This window comes from Pipistrellus kuhlii, unplaced genomic scaffold (assembly GCF_014108245.1).
Source record: "Pipistrellus kuhlii isolate mPipKuh1 unplaced genomic scaffold, mPipKuh1.p scaffold_m20_p_20, whole genome shotgun sequence".
Taxonomy (NCBI): domain Eukaryota; kingdom Metazoa; phylum Chordata; class Mammalia; order Chiroptera; family Vespertilionidae; genus Pipistrellus; species Pipistrellus kuhlii.
This window is the reverse complement of record NW_023425516.1, coordinates 20,108,592-20,121,654: the sequence shown is the minus strand read 5'-3', so window position 1 is coordinate 20,121,654 and position 13,063 is coordinate 20,108,592. Positions and strand designations below refer to the sequence as shown.

General features: G+C 55.9%; 1 protein-coding gene across 2 annotated transcripts; it reads left to right on the top strand.

The window, feature by feature from the left end:
• The first annotated feature begins 5,600 nt into the window (after nucleotides 1-5,600).
• Nucleotides 5,601-13,024, top strand: PLA2G3 (phospholipase A2 group III). Of its 2 annotated transcripts, none has more exons than XM_045585737.1 (7): nucleotides 5,601-6,424; nucleotides 8,069-8,201; nucleotides 9,333-9,452; nucleotides 9,733-9,998; nucleotides 10,818-10,947; nucleotides 11,062-11,178; nucleotides 11,993-13,024. In XM_045585737.1, exons 1-7 carry the CDS (start codon nucleotides 5,929-5,931, stop codon nucleotides 12,162-12,164), a joined length of 1,434 nt encoding a protein of 477 aa, XP_045441693.1. In that variant the 5' UTR covers nucleotides 5,601-5,928; the 3' UTR covers nucleotides 12,165-13,024. The 2 variants fall into 2 exon arrangements, with proteins under 2 accessions (XP_045441693.1, XP_036304737.1); XM_036448844.2 differs by having other exon boundaries at nucleotides 5,605-6,424; nucleotides 9,333-9,467.
• The last annotated feature ends 39 nt before the right edge of the window (nucleotides 13,025-13,063 follow it).

The window sequence follows — 13,063 nt, the reverse complement described above, 5'->3', positions numbered from 1 at the left end:
GTGGATAGAGCATCAGCCTGCAGACTGAGGGGCCCCAGGTTCGATTCCAGTCAAAGGCATGTGCCTTGATTGTGGACACATCCCCAGTGCAGAGTGTGCAGGAGGAAGCTAATTGATGTTTCTCTCCCTCTCTGTTCTTTTCTGTTAAAAAAAAAATCAATAAAATATATTTAAAGCAAAACAAACAAACAAACAAACACCCATCCAGAAGGTCACAGAACATTAGACAAGACCACTCTGTGATGGTGATGAATCAAAACAATAATAAGACCTTTTCCATAATCTTCCATAATCGTGTCTGAACCAGACAAAACATGAAAATTGTCCAAACCACAAAAATGACCAAACAATTCCCTAGCCTGGCTCATATAGAGGTTGCTACTTATTCACCAATACAGCTTTAGACTCAGTCTAATCTTCCCGCATTCTAAGTAGAATTTATCAAGGGACCCAATCATACTATCCAATCTAGATCAAAACCTGCTTCCTTGGGGGGGGTGGCGTTTAGAAAGCAACAAAAAGACTTGTATGAATGCGTATTAGCATGACCAATGGGGCTTGCCCAGGGTGGGAATGGCTGGGGGGGGGGGGTAATCAGGGGGAAAGGGAAACAAATGTAAAACTTTAGACAATAAATAAATAAAATATTATAAAAACCCCTGCTTCCTCAACCCTCCTCTAAATTAAATCATAAATGTTCATTCTAATACTCTGCTACTAAGATGCCTCATCATTTCTCATGGTTCACATTACCACTCCCCACCCCCTTGCTGTAAGGAGTAATAAGCCCAACCTGCAAACCAAGGGTGTGTCCTAGAGGTCTTTAACTGGAGAACATTGAAAACTCCCCTGCTCACTGGCCATGTGACTCTAGGCAGAAGTCTCACTGAGAAGCCTCCGCTTCCTCATTTGGTAAGATGAAGAGATTTCTTCCAGCCTCAGAAGGTAGTTGTAAGGGCACAGAACAGGCTTAGCACTGAGTTAGCTCAGTATACTTTTAGAAACTTCTGCCTGAGCTGTTACCTTCTTCAAAAAAGTCACAGAGTACAATCATTAAGGACAGACATTGCAGCCATCAGCTTCAATTAAGACAAACTTGCTACTCAGCCAGCATGGTACAGTGGTTGAGCATCGACCTATGAACCAGGAGGTCACAGTTTGATTCCCGGCTTGCGGGCTCGATCACCAGTGTGGGACCTGCAGGAGGCAGCCCATCAGTGATTCTCATCATTGATATTTCTATCTCTCTCCCCCTCTTCTTTCCTCTCTGAAATAAAATTCTTAAAGACAAATTTGCTGATTATATTCCCTTTTGCTGCTTGGGTTTATAAAACAGACTAAAGGCGAGAGTTGAACTTTTCCTTTGTCAGAAACGAGGTCATTCTCGTGTTTTCTTCTGGAAAGTGATAACCACATTTACGAAATGTTCATGTAGGGGAATCAGCACTGCTTATTTCTGCATGTTCTTGTTGTTATAAACGTTCCCAAGAAATAACAGAATTGGAACTGACACATTTGGGAGAACTTCAGCTTCAAACACATATTAAATATCTTCTCTGCTTCAGTACACTAAGGTAATTTCAGGTCCCAGCAACACTGTTGGTGAGGTTTGCATCTAGTCCTCTAGAACCCAGCATGGATTTCATATGATTTGATGTCTACAACAAATTGTGCCGAATGAAAATATGTTTATTCCAGTGGGGGAAAAATAAAGTAAGTAGCAATGTTCTGATTCTTTTCCCTGCTTGCTCTGAGCATCTGAACATTCTCATTGGCATAGCCCTAAATTCCCCCCTGCCTTCACCCCCACTTACTCCTTTAATACTAATACTAATACTAATACTAATACTAATACTAGCAGCTGATATTTATTGAATGTTCATTAATGTGCCACAGGGATTTATGCAATTTAACCCTCATCCCGAATTGTGAAGCAAGTATTATTACTTATGAGGAGCAAGAGGCCTAGTGAAATTAAGCAACATCCCCAACATCCACATTAGTGGGTATGAGTGTCGGCCTGTGGACTGAAGGACCCCGGGTTCGATTCTGGTCAAGGGCACATGCCCAGGTTGCAGCCTGGATCCCCAATGAAGGGAGGGGAAAAGCAGGAAACAGCCAATCAATGATTCTCTCTCATCATTGATGTTTTTCCCTCTCTCTCTCCCTTCCTCTCTGAAATCAATAAAAATATATTTAAAAAGAAAAGAAAAGAAAAGAAAAGAAAGGAAGGGTCTGGGGTAGGGGGATATGGAGGTCCATGCTGAGGCATTCAGACCTCCAAATCTGGCCTGCCCCCACCCCTATCCCACCCCACTCTGGGGTTAGTCTGTCCTTTTCCATACAAGAAGCTCAAAGAGAAAAAGACCACGTATGCAGACAGGAGGGAGAATAAACGGAAGGAAGCACCATCTAATCCTCCTCAGCCCCAACCCTTCCATGGAGGAGCTGAGCTGGTTAAGATCATGACCTCATTGGTTACCCAACCTGGGGCAAATGTGCAAATCCTTGCTGTGTGCCTTCAAGCGCGTTACCTAACCCTGGGCCTCAGGTTCCTCTCACTCTTTGTGCGTGGGTCCTAAGCTTAGGCCACAGGCCACTGGTGTCAAGCTTTCTGACCCAGGATAGCTCAGGGTCCATTAAATTCTGCCCCTGCCCCACGGGGGACCTACCCCAGGGCACTGTCCATAGGGTGGCGCTGCTGACCAAGGGCAGGGACTCACTTGGGACAGGAGCAGAGTGAACCAGCCTGACTTCCAGGCCGCCGCTCTATCCACTGAGCCAAACCGGTTTAGGCACGTCAGAGTTCTTTTGTTTAGTGCCTGGGCAGACAGGATCTGATTTATTCGCATGTAAAATAGGCACTCAGAGAGGTGGAGTCATTGGCTGAGTTGGGCGGGAAATCGGGTATTTGAACCCTGAGCCCAGGGCTCCCCACTGTGTCCCCCTTCTCCAGTCTCCTCACCTAAACGGGCTGCTATTTGACTTCTTGTAGGGCCATATCCCATTTGAGACTTCAGTCAGTCCTCAGGGGGACCTAAAGGACGCTTGCCCATCCTGGATTGGGGGTGTCAGGGAAGAGGGCTTACTGTAAGGGGTGATCAAACCGATACTCGAAGGATGAGTAGGAACAAGCCGGGTGAAGGGGAGGGAAGAGTGTTTTAGGGAAAAGGCATAACATGTGCAAAGGGCCTGGGAGGGCCTGGTGGTGGAGGAAAGAGGAGTAAGTAGCTCTGTGCGGCTGCAGCAGAGGCGTGGGGAGCTGGGGAGGTCAGCCAAGCTCAGATCCTGCAGGGCATGACCGGCTTCAACCAGGTGGTCAGGAGAGGGGCAGGGGACAGACCTGGCCGGGATTGTGTTCTTTGGAACCATCCGGACAGCGGCTCTTTGGAGAACCCTTATCCTAAGACAGAAAATTGAGAGCCAGAGAGGCAGAGGGCTTGTCCAGATCAGACAGTGAGTCGGAGGGCAGACAAGGAAGACCAGGCAGGTGCAAGAGGGACCAGGAAAGGAGCCAAGAGCGATCCTCGAGCAGGAGTTTCTCTAGATGGTGCCGGCTCTGGGTGCCCACTAGGTGGCAGCAGAGACTGGACCGAATTCTGAGAGCTCAGGCAGGGCCCTGCTTCCATCTCCCGGTGGGGGCATACGGGCTGCTCTCGGGCCTTTAGTCTAAATCCCAGAGCAGCAAGGACAATCTTGGGTGTCAAGATGCTCAAGGCCTGGTCCTAGCTCCAGTTCCCCTCTGCCATTGACCTTGGGCAAATTCACAGATATAACTGTACTTCCGAAACTTGAGTCCTTGGCTATACTAGCAGATATGGGGGAGTTATTATTTAGTCTAGCAGGGGCCACATTCTGCAGTCAGATCTCCCTCTGAGTCCTTTAAAATATATATATATATATATATATATATATATATATATATATATATAATTTATTTCAGAAAGAAAGGAGGAGAGAGAGAGAGAGAGAGAGAGAGAGAGAGAGAGAGAGAGAGAGAAACATCAATGATGAAAGAGAATCACTGATTGGCTCTCTCCTGCATGCCCCCTAGTGGAGATCAAGCCCGCAACCCAGGCATGTGCCCCTGACGATAGTTGCACAACTATGAACATACTAAAACTGTTAAATTGGGGCTTGGCCAGTGTTGGTCGGTGGGTTGAGTGTTGACCTATGAGCTAAGAGATTGCCGTTCAATTCCCGGTCAGGGCACATGCCTGGGTACCAGCTCTCCTTCCCTTTTCCTCTCTCCCCATAGATGTCAGACCTGCAACGGTGTTAAAGGCTTTTCCTATGCACTCCTGCTTTCTCCTTCTTAAAAAAAAAAAATATATATATATATATATATATATATATAAACATATATATATATATATATATATATATATATATAAATAATTGATTTGAGAGAGAGAGAGAGAAGCATCAATGATGAGAGAGAATCATTGATCGGCTGCTTCCTACAAGCCCCCCACTGGGAATTGAGCCCACAGCCCAGGCATGGACTCTGACCAGGAATGGAACGGTGACCTCCTGGTTCATAGGTTGAGGCTCAACCCCTGGGCCCCGCTGGCCGGGCCACACCAGCTTTTTTAGATGGTGGGATGCTGAATGATACATTGGCTTTGGGACATAGAAACACGTGCAGGATATAGCTCTTTCCTGATGGATGAACAACCCCTGTCCCTTGGGGGACACGATGCCTGCTACATTCCCAAGGTGGCCACAGTCCAGGGACAGAGGTGGCTGCAGCTTCAGGCTCCTGGGCCACCCCTGCTCCTCTGGGGACCCTAGTCCCTTCAAGTTCAGAGCATCAGCCCTGCCCCATGTAGCTCTCATGTCCTGCTCTGGCTGTCTCTCTACCCACTGTCTATTAGACCAGGAGAGTGAAATATATTTTATTGATTTTTTTTTTTTTAACAGAGAGGAAGGGAGAGGAATAGAGAGTTAGAAACATCGATAGGAGAGAAACATCGATCAGCTGCCTCTTGCACACTCCCCACTGGGTATACGCCCGCAACCAAAATACATGCCCTTGATCAGACTCGAACCTGGGACCCTTCAGTCCGCAGGCCCACGCTCTATCCACTGAGCCAAACCAGTTAGGGCGAGAGTGACTTCTGAACTAGGCCTATGCCTGGACTGGAGCCCACAGCCCAGGCATGGACCCTGACCAGGAATTGAACTGTGACCTCCTGGTTCATAGGTTGACGTCAGATGGCAGGAATCCCGGGGACGCTGGCCCCTGGCTATGCCAAGCGCCTTTCTAAGAACCGGGATTTGGAGGGAGCCAGGCCAGGGCACACCTGCCTTTTTCCCAGAAGCCTCCCTTTCCCAGAATTTGGGGGGAAGGAGGGGTCGGGGGAGGAGATGGTTTGTGACCATAGAGCCTCAGGCCTGCCCTCACCTCTTTCATCCAATCATGGCCCTGCAGCTTCATGGAGGCGGGGCAGGTGTATGGCAGCACCGCTGGGGGAGAGAGATGAGGATAAGTTCCAGGAGCCTCCTCCTCGGACCCTTCCCTCCCCAGAGAGGAGGTGTAGACCTCTCCGGGCCCCGCCCCCCAGCCCTGGGCTGTGGCTCCCACAGTCCCCGTCCAGGCTGCCAGCAGGTGACTGGATGGCACTCAGAAAGCCGGGTGCATGGGGCGTGGGCCTCGGCGCGCGCACTCTCAGCCAATCAGCGGCCTGTCCAGCGGGTGGATTCAGTTACAAGCTTGAGATCACCCCATACGCCACCCTCCTTCCTCCCCCTCCCAAAGCTCCATTCATTGGCCCCGCCGGGCCGCACCGGGTCTGCCGGGCACCGTTTCCATTCGCTCCTGGGCTCCTGGGCTGCTGCTGCCGCCGCTGCTGCCTCGTGGGCGGGCCGGCTGGGACCTCCAGGGCCGGGCATCCCGTTCCCGGGGGCTTTGTCTAACGGGGCGGAATGAGGAGGCTTCTGAGGGGACTGTTGGGGGTGCTGAGCTTCGCGGGGGCTGCCCTGGAGGGCTCTTGTGCCCTGCCCTGGCACAGCACCTCCTGCCACCTGGCCAGGCCCAGCCCCGGCGGCCCCCGGGGGTCCCTCAGCTTCCTGGGCAGGGATGCGCGGGGCCTGGCCGTGGTCCATGCCCGCTGGGATGGGCGCGGGAGGCTGCGGGCTTGTCGCCGGCAGGAGGAGCCGGAGCTCACGGCAGCCTTCAGCGCCCTCTGCGCCAGCGAGACCTCCCCGGGCTTCTTCGTGCACAGCCCGGCCCCCGCGCTGCGGAGAGCCCTGGCCGCCCTGCAGCGGCGCCGGGGGGCCTGCCCGCCAGCCGCCCGGGGGCCGGCAGGAGTGAGGAGGGAGAAGCGAGCGGCAGGGCAGCCGCGGGAGAAGAGAGGCTGGACCATACCCGGCACCCTGTGGTGTGGCTTCGGGGACTCTGCGGGGAACTCCACGGAGCTGGGTGAGCCTCACGGGGGTGTGGGGGGCTGTGGGCTGGGGGGCGTTCAGGGTTTCACCCTGGCCTCCACTCTTCCAGGCTGTGTGTCCCCAAGGGAGTGACTTAGCCACTCTGAGCCCCAGCGACCTTCTCTGTAAAATGAGGGCGACCCCACGTCCCATCAGGGGAGGCTTCAGTGGGGTCATAGATGGGAGAGGTCCCACTCACACCGGGGAGTCCCTGATCATCACCATCGGGGAGGGGCCAGGCCGGGCTGGATCCGGGGTCAGCCGGACCAAATGGCCACGTCCTAAGAGGAGGTTTTATAAGCCACAGAGTGGCCAGGGGGGCAGACGCTGAGACCCACGGGCCCTGGGGTCACAGGTCAGCTTAGCAGGCCCACGTGCTGGGAGCCCGTTCCCTCGCCAGGATCCTGAAGGGACACCTGGCCGGCCGGGCTGCGGCCAGCGTGGGTGTGGGAAGCCGGGCTCTTGCGAAATGCTCAGCAGGAGGCATGATGGCCCAGATGGCTTTTCTGCACCCTCAGCACAGCTGCCCGTGGCGGGTGCGGAGGGCTGGAGGAGGCCCTGGCGTCCGAGCTGGGGCAGGCTGACCTCCTGGCAATGCTCCGCCTTGTCGGCACCCAAGGCTGCACCCTGCCTGTTTGTCATTCCATTCCGCACATGTTCACGGCCTCACCGTGGTATTTAGGTGGGTCTGCCCCCACAGTTCCTCCCAGGCGGACCTTTCCGAGGGCCTGGGCTCCTGGGCAGGCTGCCCTGCATTTGAGGTTGCACAGCCCATGCTATGCCTGGGTGCTCTCGTTAAGCTTTGGAAACGTGAGTCCTGTCCTGGCTGGTGTGGTTCCGTGGATAGAGTGTTGGCCTGTGGACGGAGGGGCCTGAGTTCCATTCCAGTCAAGGGCACATGCCCGGTTGTGGGCTTGATCTCCTGAAGGGGGCGTCCAGGAGGCAGCCAATCAGTGATTTTCTCTCTCATCATGGATGTTTCTATCTCCCTCTCCCTTCCTCTCTGAAATCAGTAAAAATCCTATATCATAAAAGGCTAATGTGCACATCAACCAAATGGCAGACCGACCAGTCGCTAGGATGTGCACTGACCACTATGGGGCAGACGCTAAATGCAGAAGCCGGGCTCACCACTGGCGAGAGCAGCAGCACTAAGGATGTTCAACTGCCATCAGTCTGACATCCCCCAAGGGCTCCCTTCTTGATATATTTTATTGATTTTTTACAGAGAGGAAGGGAGAGGGAGAGAGAGTTAGAAACATCGACGAGAAAGAATCATCAATCAGCTGCCTCCTGCACACCCCCTACTGGGGATGTGCCCGCAACCAAGATACATGCCCTTGACCGGAATCGAACCTTGGGACCTTTCAATCTGCAGGCCTGCGTTTTATCCCTTGAGCCAAACCTGTTAGGGCTCAAGGGCTCCCTTTTATTATATAGGGCTCCCAAGGCCTGGCTGAGTGACCCCCCTGAACGCACGAATTTCATTCATCGGCCTCTAGTATATTAAATAAATAATAATAAAAAAAAAAGAAACTGTGAATCCCATGGAGGGAGACTGACTCGCTTGAGGCCACCGGGTCTCTGGTCCCAACATCCTGGGACCCTGCTGAGCTGGTGCCCCCTCCGCGCCCAACAGGTGTCTTCCGAGGCCCCGACCTCTGCTGCCGGGAGCATGACCACTGCCCACAGGCCATCGCGGCTTTCCAGTACAACTACGGCATTCAGAACTACCGCTTCCACACCATCTCCCACTGCGACTGCGACGCCAGGTAGGCGGTGGGCAGGGGGCAGGGGCGGTGTTCCTCAGCTCCTGGGGTTCCAGAGCCTGGGACCCCCCCCCTGCAAGTGGGAAAGCTGAGGGCTGAGTGGAGAAAGACCTCTTTGTTTTTAAAAATATATATGTTTTTATTGATTTCAGAGAGGAGGGGAGAAGGGAGAGGGAGAGAGACATCAATGATAAGAATCATTGATTGGCCGAAACTGGTTTGGCTCAGTGGATAGAGTGTCGGCCTGCGGACCAAAGGGTCCCAGGTTTGATTCCGGTTAAGGGCATGTACCTTGGTTGCCGGCACATCCCAAGTTGGGGTGTGTGTGTGTGTATGCAGGAGGCAGCCGATCGATGCTTCTCTCTCATTGATGTTTCTAACTCTCTATCCCTCCTCTCCCTTCCTCTCTGTAAAAACATCAATAATATATATATATATACACACACCGTATTTTTCGGACCATAAGAGGCTCTGGACCATAAGACGCACCAGTTTTTAGAGAAGGGAAATGAAGAAAAAAAGATTCTGAAACAAATAGTGTCCTAAAATATTTTATGTGCATTAAAACCCAACATCACAGTCATAAACACATGTAATCAACCCTGTAAAGTAAACAGCAGCATTTAGAACCATTTTAGAGCCCGGCAAGCACACAGAGACCACACAGAGCAGGGCAAGTAAAAAAACTTTTTTTTAAAAGTATATGTGTAGGCTATATTTGGACCATAAGACGCAGGGACTTTTTCCCCCCACTTCTGGGGGGGGGAAAGTGCGTCTTATGGTCCGAAAAAACGGGGTGTGTGTGTGTGTGTGTGTGTGTGTGTGTATATGTGTGTGTGTATATATATATATATATATATATATATATATATATATAAAGAATCATTGATCGGCTGCCTCCTACACACCCCACACTGGGGATGGAGCCTGCAATCCCGGCAGGATCCCTGACTGGGAATCAAACCCTGACCTCCTGGCTCCCAGGTTGATGCTCAAACGCTGAGCCGCACTGCCGGGGCTAGGGAAGGAACTCTTGAACCCACGCCACCTGCCGGTAGTGTCCGGTGGGCTTGGGGAGGAGCCGGGGCCCTCGGTGGCCCGGGGACCTGAGTGCCCGCTCTGGCTCTGTGGCAGGTTCCGGCAGTGCCTGCAGAGCCAGCAGGACTCCGTCTCGGACCTCGTGGGCGTGGCTTTCTTCAATGTGCTGGAGACCCCCTGCTTTGTGCTGGAGGAGCAGGAGGCGTGCGTGGCCTGGTACTGGTGGGGCGGGTACGTGTCAGCTCCCTCGGAGCCCTTTCCCGGGGAGGGAGGCTGTCTGTCTGTCCGTCCGGGGGATGATGCCTGGTTCTCTCTGTCCTCTCCTCTGGGCGGGCCCAGGAGGCAAACATCCCCCACCCTCCCTCCTGTGCCCCACACAACCCAGCGGGATGAGGGGTGGGGCTGACGGAGCCTTGGTCTCCATGGAGATGAAGGGGGGGGGCTTCTAGAAGGGGAGATTCTGGGTTACCAATTGCCATCCATCGCCACCTCCTAGGTGCAGGGCCTACGGCTCCATCCCCCTAGCCCGCCTCCAGCCCAAGACCCCGTACAATGCCTCCTGGAGCTCCCCAGCCGTGGCCCTGCCTCCCAGCGCCCCCAGCCCTGCCCCCAGCAAGCCAGGACAGAAGCAACGCCCTCGGAAGTGGCCACCACAGCGGGAAGGACCCCGGCTCCCCAGCAAAGGCAGTGCCGCCACCCTCCAGGCCCCCGAGGTCACCCATCCTGACCCTCAGGGGCCTCCGGGTGGCCTGAAGCCTCAGGGTGAGCTCAGAACCTAACCTGGGGGGCGGTTCCTGAGGGGAGGAGGTGTCCCGGCCTCTGTGCCTGTGTGGGGGCCCCCTGTGTTACTTCCTTTCCTGCTCCACTCTCTTCCCGGGGTCTCTCTCCTTCCCTCACCGCACCCGGAGGGATTCCCATAAGCTTCCAACTGGACAGTGTCACTGCCCTCTGAGCCCCCACCCTGCCTCCTGTCCCCTGAACCGACCATGTCTGGACGCCCTCGGGCCCTCAGGCGTGGGTTCGGTGACACCTGCTCCTCCGTCGAAACTTGAGTGTCACAGGCTTCACGTGGTCCCTCAAAAGCAACGTGCTCTCTCCGACCTCTGGGCCTTTGCACATGCTGTCCCTTCCTGCCCCTCCTCTCTCCCAGAGCTCAGCAGCCTCTACCTGCGGGTTCGGGTTCGGGTTTGGGTTCGGGTTCGGGTTTTTTAATTGATTTCAGAGAGGAAGGGAGAGGGCGAGATAGAAACACCAAGGATGAGAGAGGGTCATGGGTCAGTTGCCTCCTGCTGAGGATCAAGCCTGCATCCCAGGCTTGTGCCCCGGCTGGGAATCGAACCGTGGCCTCCTGGTTCATGGGCCGATGCTTAACCACTGGGCCACGCCTGCCTTTTCTGATCACCATGAGCGCTCTGGACACCCCCACACTGTGTGTGTGGTTGTGCACGTGTGTGTGTGTGTGTATGTGTGTGTGACTGTGACTGAGCCCAGGTGCTGGTGTTTCTCCTGGATGGCAGTGGGCATGGTGGGGGCCCCCATGGAAGACTGAGGGGGCTCGCCTCACCGCCACGCCGTCCCCAGTCGCCCGCCAGGCCTGCCGCAGCTTCCGCCACCTGGACGAGTGTGAGTACCGGATCCGGCCCGGGGAGACCAAGTTCCAGCTGTTCAACGAGGCCCCGGAGCCCCTCTTCCACTGCAACTGCACCCGCCGGTGAGGCCAGCTCCGGCCCTGGGGTGGGCTGCCCGCTCGCTGCCTGCCGGGCACTGGGAGGGGGCCCCTGGCTGGCAAGGCCGTTCCCCAGCCTGAGCACGTCTCTGCCCTCAGACTGGCACGGTCCCTGAGGCGCCACAGCCCACCCACCGGTGCCAACCTGCTCTGGGAACTGCTGGGCACCACCTGCTTCCAGCTGGCCCCGCCCCCGGACTGCGCCGAGAGCCCAGAGTAAGTGTGAGCAGAGCCAGGAGGGAGGGTGGGGGGGTGGGTAGCCTATGCCCGCCGCGGGCACCTGGGGCAGAGGTCAGGGCCCTCTGAGCGCCACTGTCCTCCCCCTGCCCCCTGGTGCCTGGGCTCAGCACTGCAGTTGGCCCATATGGGTTGCATCTTTTTTTTTTAAATTGATTTCAGAGAGGGAGAGGGCGAAATAGAAACATCAAGGATGAGAGAGGGTCATGGGTCCGCTGCCTCCTGCTGAGGATCAAGCCCGCATCCCAGGCTTGTGCCCCATGCTGGGAATCGAACCGTGGCCCCCTGGTTCGTGGGCCGATGCTTAACCACTGAGCCACACCAGCTGGGCTGGGTGGCATCTTGGCTCTGTCATTGACTTGCTATGTGATCTGACGAGTTGAGTCAGCTCCCCACACCTCTGTGTTCTTATCTGTAAAACGGTTATAGACGCCGAAGAAATGGGGCGTGTGGGAGGTGCACACAGCCAGAGGCCCGTGGCCACGTCCTTAACACCCTTCTTGCTTCCCTCACAATCTCATTTCGAGTCCGACTCTCAGAGCCGGCCCCGCGCTCTTTCCTGTTTTCACACGTGAGGGAACAGGCCCAGCCTGGCCCAGGGTCATGCAGCTGAACCCAGGCATCGGGGAGCCCGGCTGGTTCATTCTGCCCCTGTCTAGGGTCAACTCCCCCCCCCCCCCCCGCCCCCAGCTCCAGCCCTGCCCCCCGGGGCCTCCCTCCGCTCTGCTCCGGTTCCCCCAGAGCAGGGCGGAGTCCTTGGGTGACCGCCTGCCCCACTTTCCTCTTCCTGCAGCTGTTCCCGGGGCCCCAGGGCCGTCAAGGTGTCCGCTCGGCACTTAAAGCGACTTCAGCGGAGGAGACTCGGGGGCAAGGGCGCAGAGCGGGGGCAGGCCCGGCCTCCGGAGCCCCCCAAAGCCCCCCTGTCCTTCTATGACCGGTGCCTGCAGCAGACCCAGGCAGCCTGAGGACCCGGGAGCCGCAGACATCCTGGAACCGGCGACGTGGGTTCCAGCGTTCACGGCCCCGACCGGACCTTGTCCGGGGCTTTGCTAGGCCCTGGGGGTCTCCGCCCCTTTTCCACACATTCGTTGCACAGACGTGTGGCCCCGGCTCTCAGGAGGGGGCCGAGGCCCAAACACCGGACTGTGTCTCCTGCCGTGCTGGGTGACCTTGGGCTGGTGACCCAGCCGCTCTGGGCTCGGACTGTGGTGTTCAGGAGGCTCGTCCTGATGCCCTGGGCTGAGACCTGGCCAGGGCACCCCACTCCAGATGGGAATGGGGCAGGGGTCCCGCGAGGCAGCAGCCTCGGAGGTCCCAGCAGGGGGCGGGGGATGAGGGATACCACAGGAGTGCCTGCGTCTGAACCCAAGATCGGGGCTGGGGGCGGGGGGCACTAGAGAGGGACTTCCCAGCTCCCCTCCTCCCGGGAGACCCCCTTCTCTGAACCGCTGCTGGCCCTCTCGCTCTGCCCTGACCCTGAATTCTAATCTCCCCCGTGCCTTTGAGCAAGGGGCCTCCTCCCGGAACCTGAGCCTTTGTTTCCTCCTTAAAGAGGAGCAGGATACATGGGACCGACCTACCTCAGAGGCTGCTGAGGGCCATGTGAGCCGATGCACGGCCAGCGCTTAGGACCTCGTCAATACCCCCTCCCTCCAACGCGCTGCCAAGCCGTGCCCGGGGGGCCTGGTTTTCAGAGGCCGCATGCAACCTCTCGGAGGCCTCAGTTTGCTCACCTGTGAAACGGGACTAAGAGCTGCTCTGGGACTCAACACCGCAGCTCAGGGCTGCCGTGCCGATTAAAGGAGATGGCATGTGTCATGTATACGGCCGGTGGGTGCCTGGTGCTTGTCAGATCCGCCCATCC

Coding starts and splice junctions, on each gene's coding strand:
- PLA2G3 (XM_036448844.2), top strand. CDS start 5,929: ATGAGGAGGCTTCTGAGGGGACTGTTGGGGGTGCTGAGCTTCGCGGGG. Junction 8,202..9,332: donor CACTGCGACTGCGACGCCAG/GTAGGCGGTGGG, acceptor GCTCTGTGGCAG/GTTCCGGCAGTGCCTGCAGA. Junction 9,999..10,817: donor GGGTGGCCTGAAGCCTCAGG/GTGAGCTCAGAA, acceptor CGCCGTCCCCAG/TCGCCCGCCAGGCCTGCCGC.